At 38.7% G+C, this 21,182-nt stretch overlaps 1 protein-coding gene across 6 annotated transcripts in view; it reads left to right on the top strand.

The window, feature by feature from the left end:
* Positions 1-21,182, top strand: part of PHLDB2 (pleckstrin homology like domain family B member 2) — a 207,338-nt gene that overhangs the window by 131,409 nt on the left and 54,747 nt on the right. For all 6 annotated transcript variants that reach the window (XM_073231692.1, XM_073231691.1, XM_073231693.1 and 3 more), the window contains one exon: positions 425-1,764. In XM_073231692.1, the coding sequence (XP_073087793.1) occupies positions 425-1,764 (1,340 nt within the window). The remainder of the gene's footprint in view (positions 1-424; positions 1,765-21,182) is intronic.

The raw sequence follows: 21,182 nt of genomic DNA, 5'->3' as shown, positions 1-21,182 counted from the left end.
GGAGTTAGTGACTCTAGCAGGGACATTTAGAGGAGGGTCCACTTCGTCACTGCACTGGGTGTTTTCTATACTCAGGAAGTGGGCAGTGGTCCCCTGAGGGCCAGAATGCTAAAGGGAAATTTCCTTTTATGTGTATCAGCCTCAATGCTGCACCTGTAATTGGTTAGGGATTTTTTTCCTCTTGAATACCATTGATATCTTCTTGAGTCATTTTTCTTTTGTATGAAAAAAAATCCCAGATCAGTGGTCTTTAGTCTTCATTTTGCAGTGCACTTTTACTAGGCTTATTGCTAAATCAGAACTTGTGTTTGTTAATTATATTAGGTCATATTGCAAGGCTGTTTGTTCAACTGTAGACTGACAAGTACTTGGTCTTTAAAAATTTTTCTTTGTTAAGTAGAACTTTTTTTTCCCCCCTTTTCAGATTCCAACAAGACTATGGCAGAACACAGCCACATGGAAAGGCAGCTGGATTTACAAAATGGTAGCTTAGAGGCAGACTTTGTGGCCACTACCCTTGAGAACGGTTCCCAAAGCATGATGGAGAGCCTGAGCACAAAGAAATATTCTTCCAGTCTGAGATTTAAAGCCAACGGAGACTATTCTGGCTCCTATTTAACCCTCTCACAGCCAGTGCCTGCTAAGAGAAGCCCGTCTCCTCTGGGAACCGGTGTCAGAAGTAACCCCTCCTTGGTCAAAATCCAGGGAAGCAAGCAGTTCTTTTGTGATGGAAGTGACAGAAATATTTCCACGAAACCCCCCACTCCTTTGCTCAGCACTCTCAGTGGATACCCACTTGGAAGAGTGGACTTAGAACACTCTACTGGCCGGGACAGTGAAAGGTCCTTGAGGCTCTCAGAGAAGCCTCCCTATTCCAAACATAGCTCAAGGAATAAATCCCATGACAATGTCTACTTTCTGGGAGGGCTGGAAGGCCGAAAGGCGTCTGGCTCGCTGCTGGCCATGTGGAATGGAAGTTCCCTGAGCGATGCTGGCCCCTCACCCATCAGCAGATCGGGGGCGGCCAGCATGCCTTCAAGCCCAAAGCAAACCAGGAAAATGAGCATCCAGGACAACCTGACACTTCAGCCCAAGGTGAGCAGGCACAAGGAGCTGGCATCTGAAAACAGCAGTTTTAGAACTAGGAAGTATTCAGGCAGCAGCCTGAGCCACATGGGAGCCCATAGCCGGTCTCTCCCCAGGTTGCACAGAGCCACAGAGAACCAGCTGACACCTCTCAGTTTGCCTCCAAGGAACTCCCTGGGCAATTCCAAACGAACCAAACTGGGGGAAAAAGATCTACCTCACAGCATGATAGACAATGACAATTACCTGAATTTTTCTTCTTTGAGCTCAGGGGCTTTACCCTACAAAACCTCTCTGTCTGAGGGCAGTCCTTATGTGAGTTCCACCCTCAGCGTCCCTGCCAGTCCTCGAGTGGCTCGGAAGATGCTTCTGGCATCCACTTCTTCCTGTGCCTCTGATGAGCTGGAGAGGGCTTCCCACTCAGGGACCAGCCCAGGTCCTCCGTTTCCTCCTGGAGAGCCGGACAGAGGGTTTGTGTCCAGGAGGAACTTCTCCTGTGGATCTGTGGAGTTTGATGATTCAGATTTGGACAGCCTCAGACAGGCCTCAGGAACCCCCCAGCCTGTCCTTCGGGAACGGAAGAGCAGCATTAGCTCCATTTCAGGACGCGACGACCTGATGGATTATCATCGGCGGCAGAGGGAGGAGAGACTCAGGGAGCAGGAGATGGAGCGCTTGGTAATCTTCATCTGACTTGACCTCATTGTTTCATTGAACAGTTTCTTGGAGACCAACTCCAAGGATATATGTGGGTGTGTAGAATTTCCATGTGCACCAGCCTCTGCTGTGCCTTCTAGAATCTCCTACTCTCCTTGCTCTTTGGAGATCACTGTCATTAGTCACGTGTGTGTATGCTGAAGGCTGACACATGTTCCATGTTTAGTTGATCTGCAGAATTCTCCCAGATATAAATTCTTGATAACCTAAAAAAGGTAGTTGTGAATTTTACTGCATTTCTTATAAGTCTCACAAACTTCCTCTCTAAGATTCTAAGGAAACACTGATTTGTATTATTTATATAATCAAATTTGCATGTGCATGGTATGATAGAAATAATCAGTGAAATCACAACTCATTGGGAAGTAGGCAGTGAGATTCTCTGTGTAGTGAATTGTGTGGAAAATTGAAAGGTTGCCTAGATGGTGCTCAGCCTTTTTTCTGCACTGTGTACACGTGCACACACACCCCACATCCTTTCAGTCATATCTCTTAGGACACACAGTGACTCCCAGCTACACAAACTGAAAAAAATGTTTTTTCCTTGACACTCCCATTAATGAAGGAGGACAAACTACTGCATTTTTCTATTCTTTTTTTCTTTTAAGCATAGGACTTTTTTTGGACAAATAGGTGTCAGATTATTTTGATTCATTAATAATGATTTACTTAATGAGAGAAGCAGCAGGTTAATAAAGCTGGTTTACAAAAGTAGAGGAGTATCAAAGGTATTTGCTTACTAAATGAAAGTATGCTGGAATAAGAATTCTGAATCACATACCAAACTAGTTAATGCCTTACAGGACAATAACATTGTAACCTTTGGATTATAGTGGCCAGAAACCATTTGTATCTATACAGGACAAAATTTCAGTGAAATTTTGGGAAAAAAAATCATTTCTATCACTCATAGTTTTTGATAAGTTCCTGTCTATCCTTACAGAGTTTCCAAGAGTCCTAATCAGTATGAGTGCATGAAAATAAATGTGTGTACCCTTAAAGAATCTGGCATTTCTTGGTTTGCTCCAGTATGACAGTTAGTTAGATGGTGCTCCAGTATGACAGTTCCCTTTGTTACCATAAATAATCTCCAGAGATTTTTCATGGTCACAAAAAGGCATTGTATTTGAGTTTGATTCATTGACAGCAGTTCAGAAGAAGTTTCATTAGCATATAAAAGCCTTCTTGTGTATGGATAACAAGTCTAACACTGTACTGTGCTGAACAACTATTATTAATGAAGCCAGAGAACTAACTTCTATCTGATGATTTATAAGGAATCTAGGGGCGTATTTTTATGGCTTCCATCACTCGGGAGATATTCCTTAAGTGCTCTTTTTTCCTCCTCTGCTACAAACATTGGAAACAAAACTCGAAATTCATCTCCACCAGGTTTTATCTTCAGCACTTATAAGTGTTCTTGAATTTCTTTCCTCTAGTTTCTCCAAATCTGCTAAGTTTCTTGGCAAGGGATGTGACCTTCCTTACTGCCTGTAAAGTTTGTGCCCTATAAGCCACTAACAAGTCCTAGTTCAGCGTCTTGGGAGAGTTTTGTGGTTATAGTTTAAAGATGAAGTTATAGCCCATTTTCCTTAATAATGGGCTTGTCATTTCTGATGAAATGAGGCTTATTTTTATATATGACACTGTAGTTTGGCCCCTGTTGTGTAATGTTTGTTGGATTACATCCCAGTAAAAGAGAGGACAGATTCTTAGTGAGCCTATGCAAGTAATGTTATTGCCATTTAAAAGTAAAGTGACAAAAAAAATTTATCTTCTTGAATTCTGAGGGACCAAGTTAAACAAGCTATCATTAGAATAATGTTTCATTAGTTTGCAAAATGAGTCAGCTAAATTAAGGATTAGAGATAGCTCAAGATGAACACTAAGGGGTTTTCCTCATTAGAAAATAGCATTAAAAATAATTTTCCAATACTTTCCCAAAACACATATCCACATTTAGAAATTAAAGGTCTGATAACAGTTCAATCAGTTACGTGTAGGTCTTATTCCTCTGCATCTAGAGTCATTAATTTGATTTCATGAAGTTATTTGTTTCTGGACCAAGAGGAGTCCTGGAAATATGACTTAGCTGCTTAATACTGTCTCATGCTGTCTACAACACAGCAGCTCAGAAGTCTATTCTTTGAAGTACCAGGAGTAAAGAGTGTCTGGGAAAGTTCTACCCATGAGGCTCTGAGATGGTCTTTCTTTGTTAAAGGCCCATACTTGTGTAAAACTTAAAGCAGTCTTCAGGCAAGCTTGAGAGGAAAGCAGAGACCACTTGGTGGGGATAAGAGTAAGTGGCTTTGTTTAATCTATAGTTAATTTAACAGACAGTATCAGCAAGAAGGAAAGTGTTAAAATCCTCTATTGGGACATCAGACATTGGTTTTATTTAATCAATGTTTCTCCTGAGGGTAAGGACATATTATAGAGGACATTGACATATATCCTGGGCCTCTCTGACCTTTATTTATTTATTTATTAATTTTTTCGTTGAGAGGCATCTCTCATATTTATTGATCAAGTGGTTGTTAACAACAATAAAATTCTGTATAGGGGACTCAATGCTCAATGTACAATCATTAATCCATCTCAAGTCTAATTCTCATCAGTCTCCAATCTTCTGAAGCATAACGAACAAGTTCTTACATAGTGAATAAGTTCTTACATGGTGAACAAGTTCTTACATAGTGAATAAGTTCTTACATGGTGAACAGTACAAGGGCAGTCATCACAGAAACTTTTGGTTTTGATCACACATTATGAACTATGACCTTTATTTTTATTATAATATTTCACCTGACAAAAATTTGGGAAGACTGAGCTTCTCATTTGATTTGACAAATCTTCCTATTACAATTCTTGATAGTGTTGATATATTTATAAATAAGGAACATAGCAAACAAACCTAATTATTTCTAGTATTCTTCTTTTTGTAAGATTAAGGAATAAACCTTGTGACTGCCCATCGGTCCCCTGGGAAAGCTTAAGGATCGTTCAGGTATAAAAAAATCTTGGAAAACATTTTTTTTCCCTGAATTTAGGGTCTGATATTGGCAGGTAAAATGAAATATTAATCACAGAAGATTTCATCACTAATACAAGATTATGGAAGCCTGAGAATAAGTATTTGCAGTTTGGCTACCTATTAAAGTGATTAAATTATTTTATAATACACAAAAATTATAAAGTCATTCAAAACAGGAACTTTTTTGTCATATTAAATATGCAAGGATATAGCCTAATTAGCATAAATCTCAGAAAGTTATCTCTTGCAAAATACTGAATGTTGGCCCTCTGGGGAGACTATATAGAAAACTAACCTTTTACTCCCTTTTGTAAGCATAGGCTGATTTCTCCAAGGTCAGTCTGCATTTCAGCAAAGTTAGCTGTATTTTAGTTTTATATTTATTAATAGGTACAAGTCATGCATTGCATTTTTTCATTACTTTATGAATAAAGCCATCAAAGTTGTGCAAAGTTTGCCAAATTTTAACATTTAATTACATCTTTATAGACTTACTGTTGCAAGTACTATAAAGCAAATCAAATAAAGCTCCCTTTCTGCAAACCTACAAATTTAAATTTCTACCAACTGTTGTTCTTTGTTTTCTTTCACATTCTAGAACAACCAGACGCTTCAAGATGAAAGTCCTTAGAAATTATGTTTAAGTTGACCCATCACAGAATATATCATTTCTATTGATATGAAAGTTTGTCACAATTATAATTCAGTGTATTTGAACACAAATTTTATATTTTTTTAATCTTAAATATTACATAGAAGTAATCTTAGCTTGTCTTTTCAGTAAACTAATACTGTAAGACATTTAAGAAGTTCAGGTAAACTAGTCTCTTCATTACGAAAACGAATCCAGACTTACTTTTTAAATGAAATTGTACTTGCATTATATGTAAACTGATAAACAAGGAAAAGACATAAATGTTTTTTAAAAGAAATTATCAGTCTGATTTCTGTATAAAGATTTGCTTTGATCTTGTAAACTTGCTTTCTAAGGGAAAAATGCTTCTGCAATCAGCAGTTTTGATGAGAAACTCCTTTTTTAATAGGAGAACACCTTTAGTTATTAGAATTTTATTTTCTTCAAATTTGGAAAATGTTAGATTTATTTCAGTGCTTATTAGTCTATAACCAATCAGAACAAAAGTCCTTTATGTTAATTTATCATTATCCTCAGGAGGTAGGAAAATATTTCACTCATACACAGCGGTTTTTTTTTTTCTTTGCATACAGAGACACAAGAACTTCATAGCATAAATTCTACATCTTCAGCTAAAGATCAAAATTAAACACTGGAACACAAAATCTCACTGCTCCAATCTCAAAAAACTGATCATTTTCCCACCGGGCACAAAATATTGTGCTGATTTGAGCTCACAACTGGAAAAGCAATAACAAACAAATGTTTAGTCACCTATCACCTGAGTAAGGCTGTATTCTAGTTCTACAAGTGGTCAGAGCCTAAAACCAGATTCCCACTCATGGCAGCCAGCAATGGGGATAACTATTGGTTGTGCACAAACCAAAAACCCAACGAAACTTGGCCAAGAATCAGAAACACAAACAAAAGCACTGTCAGGAAAACAAAAACTGTAAAAAACAGCAAGTCAGTGCAGGTATAGTTCTGCTGCCACTTGAGATTGACTCAAGGAACCCAGAGAAGCTGTACCTGAGTGTCCAGCCCCCGAGGTCCGTCTAGGGAGCAGTGCACTTTCATTGACTATGCAGGATGGTCCACTTGGACATTTCACAGCACCTCCAAATTGTCCAAACATAACTTTCAAAAAAGAAATACATTTTACACAAGTATAAAATGATCAGATGCCAAAGATTTATTTAACTCATTCGTGAGGAAGCGTAGCAGGACAAAGCTGGTTCACTAAGCGTAGGTCCTACAGTTATGTTTAGCTGTGATTACGCCAGTGTTTCCTCTGGATTTTTTTTTTCTACTTGTCCAATCTTTCCTTGAAAATTCAAGGTAATTATATTAAAGATTGAATCCTAATTACAAACCTCCAAGGACCTATTAATGAGCTACAACAATCTACTTTGCGTCTATATTGAACAGCTTCCAACTGTTGTGCTCTTTAAGTTTTTTTCATAATTTTTCTTTCTTCTTGCTCTAAGCTGCCAATTCTTGCTTTTGTCATTATGCCAGCCTTTTCTTTATTTTTCGTGATTTTAGAAACCAGATAGCAAGCCTTGTTTTAAAATAATTCCAAACATTAATAAGAGTTATTAGGTACAACTGAGATCCTAGTGATGGTCCCATGTGCATAAAGTGTGTTCACAGACTGTGTGACACCCTTTGGGCTGCTCAGTGGTTGTTTAAACTCCCAGTTCTGGGCTGTTTTTCAGGTAGGGGACGGTCCTGGGGATGGTATCCCTGGAGGGCTGGGGTGCTGATTCTTGGACAAGCTGGATGCCCTACAGGATAGTGGACTATAATATAAAGGAGGCAGGATATTCTTTTACTCACATCACTTGGTACCTGTGTCCCTTCCAATAATACAAAGATAGTGATGACATCTACAGCATCATATCATCCAGGGCTAAGACCTTTTTCAAAGAAAATAGGAAAATTAAAACCTTTGTAGCAGTTCTTACTGCAGGGAAGAGTATTCATGTGGTTACATTGCCAAATGCATCTGTTTGCTATTGAGGAGAACCAGTGGATCCCCACAAATTGCACTGTAGCCATCTGGTGTTTTCTTCCTGGCTGATGACAGTCATCAGCGGTGCCTAGATAAACAGCACTGTTACCATATAGAACTGTGTAGGACCACACATGATATTCATTTCTCAAACATGTTGAAATGTGATGCCAGCTCTCATGAAGTGCCCCGGAATAAGGTTTTTAACTTCTTACATACTCTACCACCCTGGAGATAAAGCTGGCTTTTTTTCAAGGCCCATATTGGTAATTTATGGTAGTTATCGTTTGAATGGGTGCAGTTCTCTACTGTTTAGAAGGCGTTTTGTTCTAATAGCTTGTCTGAAAGCATTTTACAACTAAAAAATTTTAAGTTGCAAGAGGCTAGGACCATGTCAGTCTTACTTATTACTGTACATCCACCTCCAGCCCAATGACAAGATAGTGGGAAACATCGTATGCATGTTTTTGAAAAGAGTGAATGAATTTCTTGATACCTTTTCACGATACTCATCCTGGCTTTCCTTATTCTCTGGCTGTAGGCTGCTCCCTAATTCCCACATACCTTAAGTTTATAAAACACTTAGTTCCAGCTCACTAAAGTTACCAGGCAACTGAAGGTCTACACAAAGAATGTCATCATCTCAGCTCAGTGCATTCTTTGCTTCCAGAAATGGGTAAATTTCCCTTTCAATTTTCTATTAAAAAGCGAAAATGGGTTATTTTCTTTTATTTTGAAAATTTCATAGCATTCTCTGTAAGAACAGGTGCTCTCCAGGATCTTATGAAAACCAAGACTGTAGGATGCAGAGTCTTGCTTATGTACTGCTGAACAGATGGGAGATCTATTGTTTCTAAAATTAAAGTATAATGGAGCATATTTAAGAGGTTACAATACTTTATAAAATAAATGTATGTTCACTAGTCTCCTTAAGGTGTTAAGGCAGAGATAACATTTTAAAGAACAGGGAGTATGCAGGTTGGTACTACTCAATTTTGTAATTAGGAAAAGTTGTTGGGGAACCCAAAAGGGTGAGCTATGTCAGGTGAGAGCTACTCTATGTGTAGAGGGGAGTTGCTTCTCTACTGCTTTTGCTGCCACCACTTGTAGTGACTCCTGACCTCAAAAGACATACAGTCATCAAACCTTTTGTATTGTAGATTTGATAGCATTCCTTGGTTGGGAGCAGACCAGACAATGTTAAGAGAATGTCTATTGCAACCTAACCATAGTATCAATCTTTTTTTTTTTCTCTTAAGAAGAATGTTTGAAATGTGAAGACAAGCTTAAATATTGAAACCTCTTTGTCTTCCAGTCGGCCTTGAAAGGCATCTCCTTCCTGATGTGGCCCTTCCTCTTGCTACATCCTGGCTAGTTTAAAGTAAAAAAAAAAAAATCATTGCATTAGTGGGAAGTGAGCCAGGTAAATTGCAAATAGTGGGAAAGGTTGCTTTACTAACCAGATGAACTGGTATCTCAGGCTTTTTAAAGGGATATTTAGTAATTATGACTCTCTTCCTATATTCTGAGTCACAGTGTCCATTGTTACGTTGATTGTAATCTTCAGATTTACCACAATCTTTAAACAGATTTGTGTCTGTGGAGCCTGCCTTTTCTTAGCTCTGATGTGAAAAACAGCCAGTCATTTCTCTGCCATTCTGCCTTTTTTCACTTTAAGACCTTGCTTGGATGGTTTGTAGGGCCTAGATCAGAAATGCAATGGGGGCTATAAATGAACCACGTGTAATTTTCAATTGTCTTAAGGTAAGATTTTTTAAAAAGTGGAATTAATTGTACTATATTGGATAGAACAAGATTACATTGGTAATGCTCTCTACTGCCTAATTAAATTATCCATTCTCTAAGCAAACTTAACTTGATTTCGAAGAAAATCTAACAGTGTATCTCTAACTAGTAGGTAATACAAAGAAGACTAATATCTATTAGATCATTATGGTTATGAGACAATAAAATAAAGATGTTCTCTATATATCTTTTAAATAGAAAATTGTTGACATATATGTAGATACTCAATAAATACTTAAATAATTATAGTAAATTCAGATTGCCAGCTGTCCCCAGTTAACTGAAAATAAAAACAGTTATCACATCGTTTTCTTCAGTTGGACAGCTGTGTGGGTAGAGGAATGGGAAGGAAAAAATACATTTAGCAATAATATAATGACTCCACATTGGGGAAACATGGAGCCAAAGTCTCAGTATAATAATTCAGTGTTACAATAGTTTATGACAGTTGCTATTAAAAGCAGGTTTCTCTATCCTTAAGTGCAACCCCTAGGCTCTTGTTCCAGTGGCAGTACAAGCGATTGCCTCTTGATGGCGCCACACATTTAAAAATTCCTGCTCAGAGTTGAGGGCCCTGTGCTGTGAATCATAGCACGCATTAGATTTCTGGGCTAAATGCCAAAATAAAGAAGGTAACTTAGACCAAAAGGAGGTCCTGTATGCCACCATGTCAGCCATGGAAAAAGTCTCATTCTCTTTTAAAAATATAAATCAGTACATGAAGACTGTTATTAAATAAGAAGTAAAATTCATAGAAAAATGTATAAACAAGATGAAAATTGAAAATGCAGTATATCAGTACTAATGGATATTAAGAGTGGGATAGTGTGGGAGGACTATTGATTCTTCAAGGAAATAGGAAACTTCATTGGTTATTAAATTACTCAGTATATCTAAATTAAAAGCCATTTATGAATCTACCTTTTTAAAATTTCTCATTCAATGATAGGTTTAGAGACTGTGCTGGTTAATTCTTATGATGCGATATTTTTTTCTTCCCCAGCTCTAGAAAAGTTTATGGGAATATTTGCTATGAGGAATATTTGTAGTTTGAGATTGATTTTTCAGAAGTATTACAAATCAAGTATTATAATAGAAACTCATCACTTTTTCAATGGAAGAATTTTTGAGCCATCTCAAAATAAAGGTTAAGATCTATTAGAAAGCATTTTTTAAAAAGTTTCTATCCTTATTTGGAGGTAATTGTAGACTCACATGCCTTTATAAGAAATCACCCAGAGAGATCTTGTGTACCCTTCACCCAGATCTTTCTAACGGTAACATCTTGCCAACCTGCAGTGCAGTATCACAACCAGGATATTGGCATCCATACCGTGAAGGTACAGAACAGTTCCAAAGCCAGCAGGGCTTCTCCTATTGCCCTTTTATAGCCACTCCCACTTTCCTCCTACCCTCTTTCCTCCTTTAGCCCTGGCATTCTGTCCACGGATCTATTCTCCATATCTATAATTTTGTCATTTCAAGAACGCTACATAAATATAATCATATGCTGTGTAGCCTTTGAGTTTGGCTTTTTTTTCCCTGGGCATAATTCTTTAGAAATGGAGTCAGGTTGTTATATCTTATTGAGCTCCAAGTCTGGGACAAAGGAGGCAAAGGGAAATCCCAGGGAACTCATTTCTGTGTTTTTCCTTGGATCCCAAGTGCCTAGCTAAACTGCTGCCTTCTGTCCATCTTCAGAGTCTTATGTTTGTCTTACACATAAAAGGTCCAGGGTTCTTCATTGTACTTGGGAGGAATAGTGGACACTACCTCCACTCTATCTTCCCAGAAGCAGAAGTCAGTAAGGTTAGTTTTTTAAAGTTCAAAACAGTCAAGGTCTTTGCTCTGGTGAAGTCCAATGGACTGCAAGGGTGAAATCTTGCTGTGGGAACATGTTCTGTTGAAGAATCTTGGTTTTAAAAAAATTGATGTTTCTCATTCACAATTGCTAAGACCATATCACAACTCTGAGATTGTCATTTGGATTTGGAGAAGAGACAATTTTAAGAAAATCCTAATAGAATTAAAAGGAACAAGTTTCTTACACATTTATTATTTTTTCATTTTTATTATAAAATAACAGAGCTGGAACTTTGAAAATCCGTCTTCTCCATTAGGTCATGAAGACTAAGGGCTAAATCATGTTAGGTAGAGATTACAATTTTGAATGCAGTTGTCCTGGGAGAAAGGAAAATGTAGTTAACTTTACTAACATCTCGAATATAGAAAGAAGACATGTCATTGCTTATTTTGCACTTCTCTGTATAAAACTGGTAGCACACTTTTTAATTTTTAACACATAGTATTTCCCATAGATAATATCTCTCATAAATAGTAGCATTAAAATATTTTCAGTTGACATATGATAGTCCGTCCTCCTTTTTTTGCATGTAGACTTTACTTTTTTACTCTACCAACTTCTCTGTGCATGAAAAAAGAAGTAATTTTTTTGGATAGATTTTCAAATGTGAAGATTTAATTTTGGTATCTCTTATGCACTGGTTTTGATCGAACAAAAGACAACATTACACAAAATGCTAAAAGTTTCAGTGGTTTGGGTTTTATAAATTGTAGTCTTCCAGGGAAAACAAACAGAAAGGTCCTGTGGAACTTGTTTAAGCCAAGGTGAAAAAGTAAACAAATGACAGTACTTTTGGGCTTTTGTCATGTTTTCTTTAACGATGTGAAGCAATAGCATACTTTAATTGAAGGGTGTTAGGCGCCTTGTAGATTTTCTTCTGAAACACTCACTGTCAATGTAAGAGGAATAATGTCTGGTGTATTTTCTTAGATACTATGTGGAAATTACGATTATATTGATCACATTAATTTCCTTTCTTTATAGCCAGTATTTTTCAATCTGTAGAGAGAAGTGCATTATTTTCCCCCTTAAATTAGCTGAGTTGAGACAATAATGTTATGGAGTCATTCATAATAGATATTTCCTTTCAAATAATATCTATTAACCCTAATATTTTGTAAAAGTAAAGCTTTCCATAACTTGCATGTCTACCAGTTGATTTAAAATGGCAGATGATGATAAAAGGACTAAAATACGGAGGATCCTAGTTACACAGTCAGAGATGATGGTCAGAAATTAACTTGAGTCTACCTAACAAATGCAAGAGATAGCAAGAGGCGGAAAAGTTTAGTCGAGAAAACATTCTTGGGCTAAAAAGTAACTTGTACTTGGGAGGCACAGTACCTCTACTCTATCTTCCCAGAAGCAGAAGTCAGTAAGATTAGTTTTTTAAAGTTCAAAACAATGAACTTTAAAACTTTAGAATGAACAATGATTAAATCAAGCAATAATATCTAGGACATGTTAGATGTAAATGAAAATAAAAATAAACATTACCTCGTATATATAAAACATATGTATTATATGTAATCAATATAATTATGTAACAAATTACTAAATAATGTGTTTTCTACATGTGTTAGTAATGGAATGTATGCTTATTATATATATATTTATTTGTATTAAGTGCCTTCTCCTAAAATAGAGACGAGACACAGCTAGAAATAGTAGTATAGGCAAGTGGCTTGAAGGGAGAAGTTGACACACCAGTGAGTAAAAGTAGTTCGTTTTTTTAAATCAGTGTGAGGAACTGATTTATGAAATGAGATTAAAGAAACTGAACTTCTTGGTCTGAGAATGAGCAAAGGCAGGATGTGATACTCTCTTCAGGTGTCTGAGTGATGCACATGCTCACAGGGTAGGGATGCCAATGACCTCTGGAGTTTGAGGTGGAGCCAGAGGCAGTGTGAAGTAGAAACCTGGGTTTTATGCCAGGATGAAGTGTGTGCACTGGATAGGAGAATGGATTTTTTTTAAGGTAATTCCTTCTAGAAGCTACTCCACTGTACTTAATGTGTCGTGAGGAATACATGGTGCCTGTATTGGTGGGGACAGAAAGGATGCCTCCCTGGGTTTCTATGGCAACTGGGCAGAGTTCTGTTGCCAGGGGCTCAGATGATCCACCACAGGCAGGGAATTTGGGGCAGTGAAGAATTTTTCTCTCCTTCCCGACTGGCAAAGGAACCCCACAGATTTTTGAATTTTTCAGGGAGATGTTTGGCTGCGTAACGTATTTTTCCTGTATTTCCTTTTCCTGAAAATAATTGGGTTTGGTTGGTACGTTTGCTTGTTAACCAGTATCAGAGATGGTTCCCCATGACCCACAAGACAATTTTCAATTCCACTTTATGTTTTTTATGGAAACCGTCTCTCACCATGGTTTACATACCCTGAGCCCCTGCTATGTGACAGGCACCACATTTGGACCTTATAGCATAAAGTATGTAAACGTTCTCACACATACACTCACTGAACCATAGGGTGTGTTCTGGTCTTACCATCTCTGTTTTACAGACCAGGTGAAAAACTGGAAAGGTTAAAGTTGATAAAAATTTCTGTTAGAGGTTGTAGGGTCTGGTAGGCACCCAAACTTCAAATCCAAATCTGTGTCCTTTCCTCTTAATCAGACTTAGAGGCTCTGCTGTGAAGGTCCATTGGTTCTGCGGGAAAGAGAAGTCAGTTTACCCACAAATTGTTGAAACATAAGATTACAGAGAGTGACCCTAAGCATCCTTGAGGAAGAGTCCTGATTATCTTTTTTTCAAGGCACTTCTCCCATTTCTGGTCACTTTACTCTTGATTTTCCTGGAGAAGTGGGAGGGACCCCTCTCTTAGAGGGTGTCCAGTCTGCACAAAGGCAGGACACTGCCCCAGATTGCATATGCCTGAAGTGATGGGAAGTGAAGTGTCAAGCATTGGCCACTTTGAGATTGGCAGTGTGCAGGCTATGGGGCATGAAGGAAATAGGGATGAAGAGCAGATCTACAGGGTAGTCTGATAAAGATAATTTATTGTTTATTATAGGGGAGGAGAAAAGGGATTTGAATACAGTTTCAGGTAGTGAGGAGGAGTCAATAGAGAGGAAACAAGGTTGTAGGAGAAGGGATCATTGGTAGAACAGAGCCACAAGAATAATGGAAGGGAGGGGATGTGGGTGCAATGGTGCAGGCAGAGGGCTTCACCTTGGAAAGACAAGGGACTCCTGCTAACTGAATCTAGGGACCTCCTAGGTACCTGAGCTAAACTAACACTTAACATTGTGCTTGCTGTGTCCCAGATGGCTATATAATTCCTAGAAGTGGACTTGCTGGGTCTTACGGTGTTTCTATTTTTAGTCTTTTGAGGAACCTCTCTCTGTACTGCTTTCCATAGGGGCTGCACCGTTTCACATTCCCAACAACAGTGTAGGAGAGTCCCCTTTTCTCCACATCCTCGCCAACACTTGTTATTTCTTGTCTTGGATAGTGGCCCTTCTGACTGGTGTGAGGTGATATTACGTGTGGTTTTTATTTTCATTCCCCTGATGATTAGCAAAGTGGAACATTTTTTCATGTGGCTGTTGGCCATCTGTATTTCTTCATTGGAAGAGGGCCTATTCAGGTCCTCTGCCATTTTTTAACTGGGTGATTTGTTTTTGTGGTGTTGAGTCATATGAGTTTGTTAGCACCTTATCAAATGAATCATTTACAACTATGTTTTCCCATACCGTAGGTTGCCTTTTCGTTTTGTTGATGGTGTCCTTTACAGAAGCTTTTAAGTTTGATGTGATCCCACTTGTTCATTTGTTATTTTGTTTCCATTGCCTGGGGAGATGTTTCCAGAAAAAATTACTCATGCTCATGTTCAAGATATCTTATGTTTCCTTCTAAGAGTTTCATGGTTTCATGTCCTGTATTTAGATCTTTAATCCATTTCAAGTTTACTTTTGTGTATGGTGTTAAGACAGTAATCCAGTTTCATTCTCTTGCATGTAGCTTTCTGGTTTTCCCAACACCAGTTATTACAGAGGCTTTCTTTTCCCCATTGTATATTCTTGCCTCCTCTGTCATATATTAATTTGCCATATATGCATAGGTTTATTTCTGGGCTTTCTGTTCTGTTCTGTGCCATTGATCTATGTGTCTGTTCTTACTCCAGAGAGAGAGGAAAAAAAGTGTTAATGCTCATGACAACCCTGTAAGGTACATATTCTAGTATGTACCTTACCCTCCCTGTTTTATGAGGGGACTAAAATTCATGAGGAACTAAAACTCAGAGAAGCTGATGACTTGGCCACAGTTCCACACCAGTAGCTGTGGAACCAGCATTCAAACCAAAGCTATGTGGCTCCAGAGTTCATGCCCTTGGCCACTACAGGATGTTGAACAGAGGAGGACCAGACAGATACAGCTCCCTAGAGGAGGGTAGTTTAAGGGACTTAAGCAGGGTGGCCTTGACCTTAGGCAGCATATGTATTTGAGCATACTGACTATATTTGGGAATAGGGTACTGAAGAATCACTGGGTTGTAAAAGTTATCCTGCCTACCTGCATATGCCTTATGCTCCCTAAGTACCCAGTTACTGTTACTATGGAGGGAGAATAGGTTTATATAATATGAAATCCCAGTAATACCCTGCATATAACAAATGAGTGTTGTTTATTATTGTAACTTTCCAAATAAGTTGCAATTGCCTCCAGACAAATATAGTCTAAGCCACTACCCTCCGACTTGTCAGATGGACTCTTTCCAGCTCAAACCCATGCACATGCTGTTTAAAGTAAGGGTGGCAGAATAAAGTGCTTTTCTGACCACAAGCCCGAAGGTAGGCTTACCAGCCAGACTATGAAATAAAATGTTCTAGGCTGGACATTAAGGTGACTTCAATGAAGATGATTTGTAAAATCAAACAGTAAAAACTCCTTACTTATATAAACAATTTCTTACCCAGATTATTTGTCCTAAACTGGTAAAAACAATACTAAGGCAGTGTTTAGGTAAGTGTGAAGGCCAATTTCAGGGTTAAAGAGCACTGTGTCCACACAAATGGCCCTCACTTCTGACCCAGCTTCAAGTTCAAGGAGTCCGCACAGACCATCCTCAAGCTCAGTAATTTGCTAGAAAGACACAGAACCCACTGAAAGCCATTATAGTCACAGTTATCATTTACTACAGGGAAAGGCTACAGATAAAGATCAGCCAAAGGCAGTCAGGAGGTTCTGAATACAAGTCTTCCATTGCCCTGTCCTTGTGCATCAGGTTGCATCACTCTATCCACACTGTGTTTGAAAATATGCATGGGAGTATTAGCAGCCAGGGAAGCTTACCTGAACTTCAGTGTCCAGAGTTTTTATTGGGACTTCATTACATAGGTACAATTGCTTGATTGTCTGCATGGTTAATCTCAGTCTCTGTGTTGACAGATAACCACACAACTCCAAGCCCTCACACTATCTCACATGGTTGTCTTTCTGGAGTGGCCATGCCCCAACCTGAGACTGGTTATCAAGAGTGGCCAACCTTGTCCTAAACAAAGACAGTCCTCTCAGGTGTGACATAAATTACCTCCCAGAAGACAATAGCAAATGCCAGACCTCTCTTTGGATAAGGCCAAATTATTTATTACCTAGTAAATAACTCATCTTCCTTTCATAGGATCCCTGAATGTCTTATCTCCAAGTTTGGGGCCACCTACCTGCCTGAAATGAAGCAAGATTTATTGGTCATAATGGGCTTCTGCAGGGGAAATAAGGAAAGAAAAAAACCCTATCTCAGAGACTTAAAACACCATAGGTTTATTTCTTTTTCACTGTATGACCAGCACGGGTTGAATGAAGTCTCTGGTCGATGGCCCAGCTCATGGAGCCAGCACCTCTGGAGTGTCACTGTGCCATGGCAAAGCAAGGCATGTAGTGAATAACGTGCTGGCTGTTCAGGCAGGATTGACACACGTTGCTTCTCACATTTCATTGGCTAGTGCAGGTTTGACGGCCATATCTAGTTTGGGAGCAGGAAATTGAACAACCGTTTTACCCTGGGGCCAGAGAAAGAACTGATCATAATAGCCCCAGGTGCTAGCCCAAAAGATTTATCTCTAAAAACAAACAGATTCACATAAAAGACTTGTAGCCATTGCTCCTGTTTTTCCTGCTGATTGTCCTACCTAATTGAGACATCAGAATTTGTTGGAATACCAAAAGTTCTGCTTACTTGCTATCCACGACAGTTCTTCTTGTTCTGTCTTCAACTTTTAGACCAGGGTCTGGGACTCATGCTGATGCACCCTATGAATTTATTCCAAAAGTTTATTTAGGTTTATTGGGATCTCTTGAGGAGTGGTATGAAGAGGAAGTTTAAGCTGGCCCATTTCTGTGCATGTACCTCATCCCTCTTCTTCCAAAGAACCCCATCTCTCTGGCCACAAGGTAGTTGCTGAGCCCTGAGTGTACCATATTCCACGACTGTATGCCTTTGCTTCTGTGGTTCCCTTACCGAAGGGCCCTGCCTAACCCGTATCCAACAACCACACAGACTCATATTTATCCTTGAGGAGTCAACTCAAATTTGATTCACTATAATTTTTTACATTATTTCCCTACATGTAAATCCTTAGGTTTCCTACAAACCTATATTGTCACTGTTTTCTTTAACTGATTGCCTGTTATGTGCCTTCTGTTAAAGATTTGAGGGTAGAAATGCTATGCTTTTCCATCTTTGTATTCCCAGCACATTACTGGCCAGAATGTAAACTATTTTGCTGAACTGAATAACATGGAGATTGAGTTCCTAAGGGTCAATAGAAGAGAGAAGTCAAGTCATATTTGGCAGTTACAACACATCCTCTTAAAAAAAAAATCTTTCAATTGAATTATTTCTAACCATTAAAGACTGACTCTTTGTTACATGTAATAAATGACCCAACATATTTGGTTATAACACAAGGATTTTAACAAAGATTTCAGTTGTGCTTAAACATCAGCAGTTGGCTTCCTGGATAATTTATTTCTGCGTAATATTCACAGTCCTCTATCCTAGACTAACTGAGGTTGAACACGAGGGGAATGACTGGATGGGTTTAGGAGATAGATGAGGTCCCTGATGGAGAGCTGTGAACTGCAGTGGGGTAATGCCAGACACATTCCATTGCAAAAGAAACAAAGTTATGAGGTCATAAAATATATATGCAGCCTGTAACTTTTATTTTAAACTCTGAGGAAAAGAATTGTATACCATTTCCTTCAGGTGTATTTTCTTTCTTAAGATCTTGTGTCCCCCTCAAAGCTTTCTTTGGGATATGGAGATAGAAGAAAAGAAAACTGGAGAGGGGAAAAAGAAAAAATGTGTTTAAAATAATTTGATTCAAATGACCCCCTTTCTAAGCCCTTAGCATCAATGTTTTGGGTCACTTACATACAGAAGCTCTGTACTGGTTGCACAGTGGAATGCGGGTTTGGAAAGGTGGGTAGAAACTGGAGATCTCAAAACAGTAGCCTCCCCACTCAGCAGATTGCCAGGTGGAGCCTCAAATAAAATTGAGCTTTAGGTAGGGGGCTGTACATCTCAGTTTGCCAGTTCAGGTTTGGCTTTGATATTCCAGCATAATTATTAATGGTGCCCTATTTAGTTCTCAGAAGTATCCTGGTCGGGAAGGTCACCCTAGTTGCAGGTCATGCAGAGTGGAGAATATTGGCACGATGAATGGGAAACAAGATTCCAGAGTGAAGAGGGTCCAGGGATGAATTATTTTATAAGGGTAAATTCTGTTCAGGGTTTTCCTTAAAAGGATTCTTAGAGTGCTTTCTGAAATGCCTTGTGGACTTTCTTGTGACGCATTTCTTGTCATCAGTTTATTTTTCTTTGGTGCAGCTTTTACAGGGTCAGTGTGTCTTGGCCAGGCCTGGATTCTTTCAGACTCGTGGGCAGCAGTGAGCGTGTGTATGTGATTCAAGCCTGGACAGATTGGCTGTGAATGGGGTGATAAGAATAGAGAGAAGCACATACCAGCAGACCAAACTTCCTGTGCATAAGCCTTTGAATACTGCTTCTCACTGTCTGAAATAGCATTCATCTTACAGCCAGAATCATTTATTCCCTCTGGAATTAAGCAATAGCACTGGCAGCAGAAGAAACTATTTTGGGAAGGAGATGTGGGAGGAATTTTGCTGTGTGCTACAGGCTGGCCAAGAAGTACCTTTCAAGCTGTTGAAGACCATGCTGTTCACTGGAACCCCGGTGAATGCAAACTGACAACTTCCGATAACCCCAAATGTAATTTGTGTGTGCATAAGTGGGTACACTCTAGGATCTATGAAGATTAGCAAAGACTGAGTTTAGACACCTAACTCAATTCATCTAAATAGCAGGAAGAGAACTTTTCTTTGGAGACTGGCCTCTAAGACAGATGCTGTTAAGGCATAAAATATAACATCTTGTTCCTGTCCTGTTCCTCACATATACCCTTGCAGGTTATTTTTGCATATTCCCATGTAGATGTTTCTAGATGATTGGAGACATTTAAAATAAGGTGATGAATGCTGTGTCCTCACCCCACCCCCTACTCCGTCTACAGAAAGCTGAGGTGGGTAGGGCTTGGCAGCGAGTGGCAGCAGCAGTGATAAATAAGCACCAAGCCTCCTGGATGGACAGGGTACAGAAAGCGCCTGGGATGAGGTTGAGCAGCTATGCGAGCCTGTGTGGGAAGAGGCCATGAGGACCGAACTGCAGCTGGAGTCCAGAAGTTCAGGCAGCCAAAGGGAGGTGGGGGCTCCTAGGAACCAGTTTAATGGTCCTTTTGATCAAGCTTATTGCATTTGGGGGGTCCTACTTTAGAGGACAGATAAAAGGCAAATACAGCTTAAATGACTTCTATCTTGTCATTTTTTTAAGGTATTTAGTGGAAATCAGGAAATTTTGTTGGTCTGTTCCTGTTTAACTTTTTGATACTCCTTCAACTAATAAAGAGCTCGTTGCCTTCAGAGTTTTGTCTTTACAAATTAGCCGCAATCAGAAATTGCAAACAGCTGCCCAGTGCTGCTTACAGTTTTTCTGTTCCATTACTGATAACCAGTTTGGAAAGTATTTTTCTGTCAGCAGATTCTTTGTTAATTTTATTATTTTTCTTTTGACTTTGGAATTGGAATTAATATGGAAGGTGAAAATGTTGAGGTTCCCCACCCAAACAGTACTGTCTAGGCTTATGATAAATGTTTCATAAATTATATCCTATCATTCACAAATATATAGTACATTGACTTAAAGTCAAAACTGATTATCTACCTGTTTTTCATGGGGAGCTTGGTGAGGTATGTCAGTTTGTGGTACCATTATAGACATGAATAGCCTATGTGTTGATTTTTCTTTTAAAACAAATGAACCATTACTTTCCAGCTAAATGAATAAAATTTTAGTGAGCTCAGAATTTGATATACATTGATGTCTTTCTATCTGGACATGACATGAAATGCTCTTTATTTCTGTTCAACATTCCTACTTTTTTATAATTTTAATTACTCATAAGAAATTGGTGGAAAATACCTTTATCTGGTAATGAGACATAAAAAGAGTTTTGAAAATGTTGAAGCATTTCAATAAAAAAAAATGGAAAATCTAGTTATGCCTTTTAAACTAAAAAACTCTTGAAGTAAAGTTTTCTTTTTGTATCTAAGAGTAGATTATCTATAGGATGTTAGAGAATTAATTTTAAGTGCACATGTTAAGTCTACACTGATGAGAGATCGGTAGGTGAAAGATGGAAGGTCGATGAGTAGAGGGTGGAAGGGGTGATAATGTTTTTTTGTTTTTTAAAGGAGATATTAAAACTTCAAAGTGTCTGGAGAACTGATAAATCCAGGAAAGGCTTACTGAGTGCTGCCATGGGCTGGGATCAGCACTGGGATATACAAGTGAGGGGGACAGCCAGCTTTGGTTGGGGAGAAAACTCAGGCATCGTTAACCTGGGTGTCATCTGGTCCTTAAACGCATCTATCAGATGATGGACAATCCTCACCAGCACAGTGTCTGTGGGTGTATGTGTGGTCCCAGCCTCTGC

Source organism: Manis javanica, chromosome 3, assembly GCF_040802235.1.
Source record: "Manis javanica isolate MJ-LG chromosome 3, MJ_LKY, whole genome shotgun sequence".
NCBI classification, from domain to species: Eukaryota; Metazoa; Chordata; class Mammalia; order Pholidota; family Manidae; genus Manis; species Manis javanica.
This window is presented reverse-complemented; position numbering and strand designations above follow the sequence as displayed.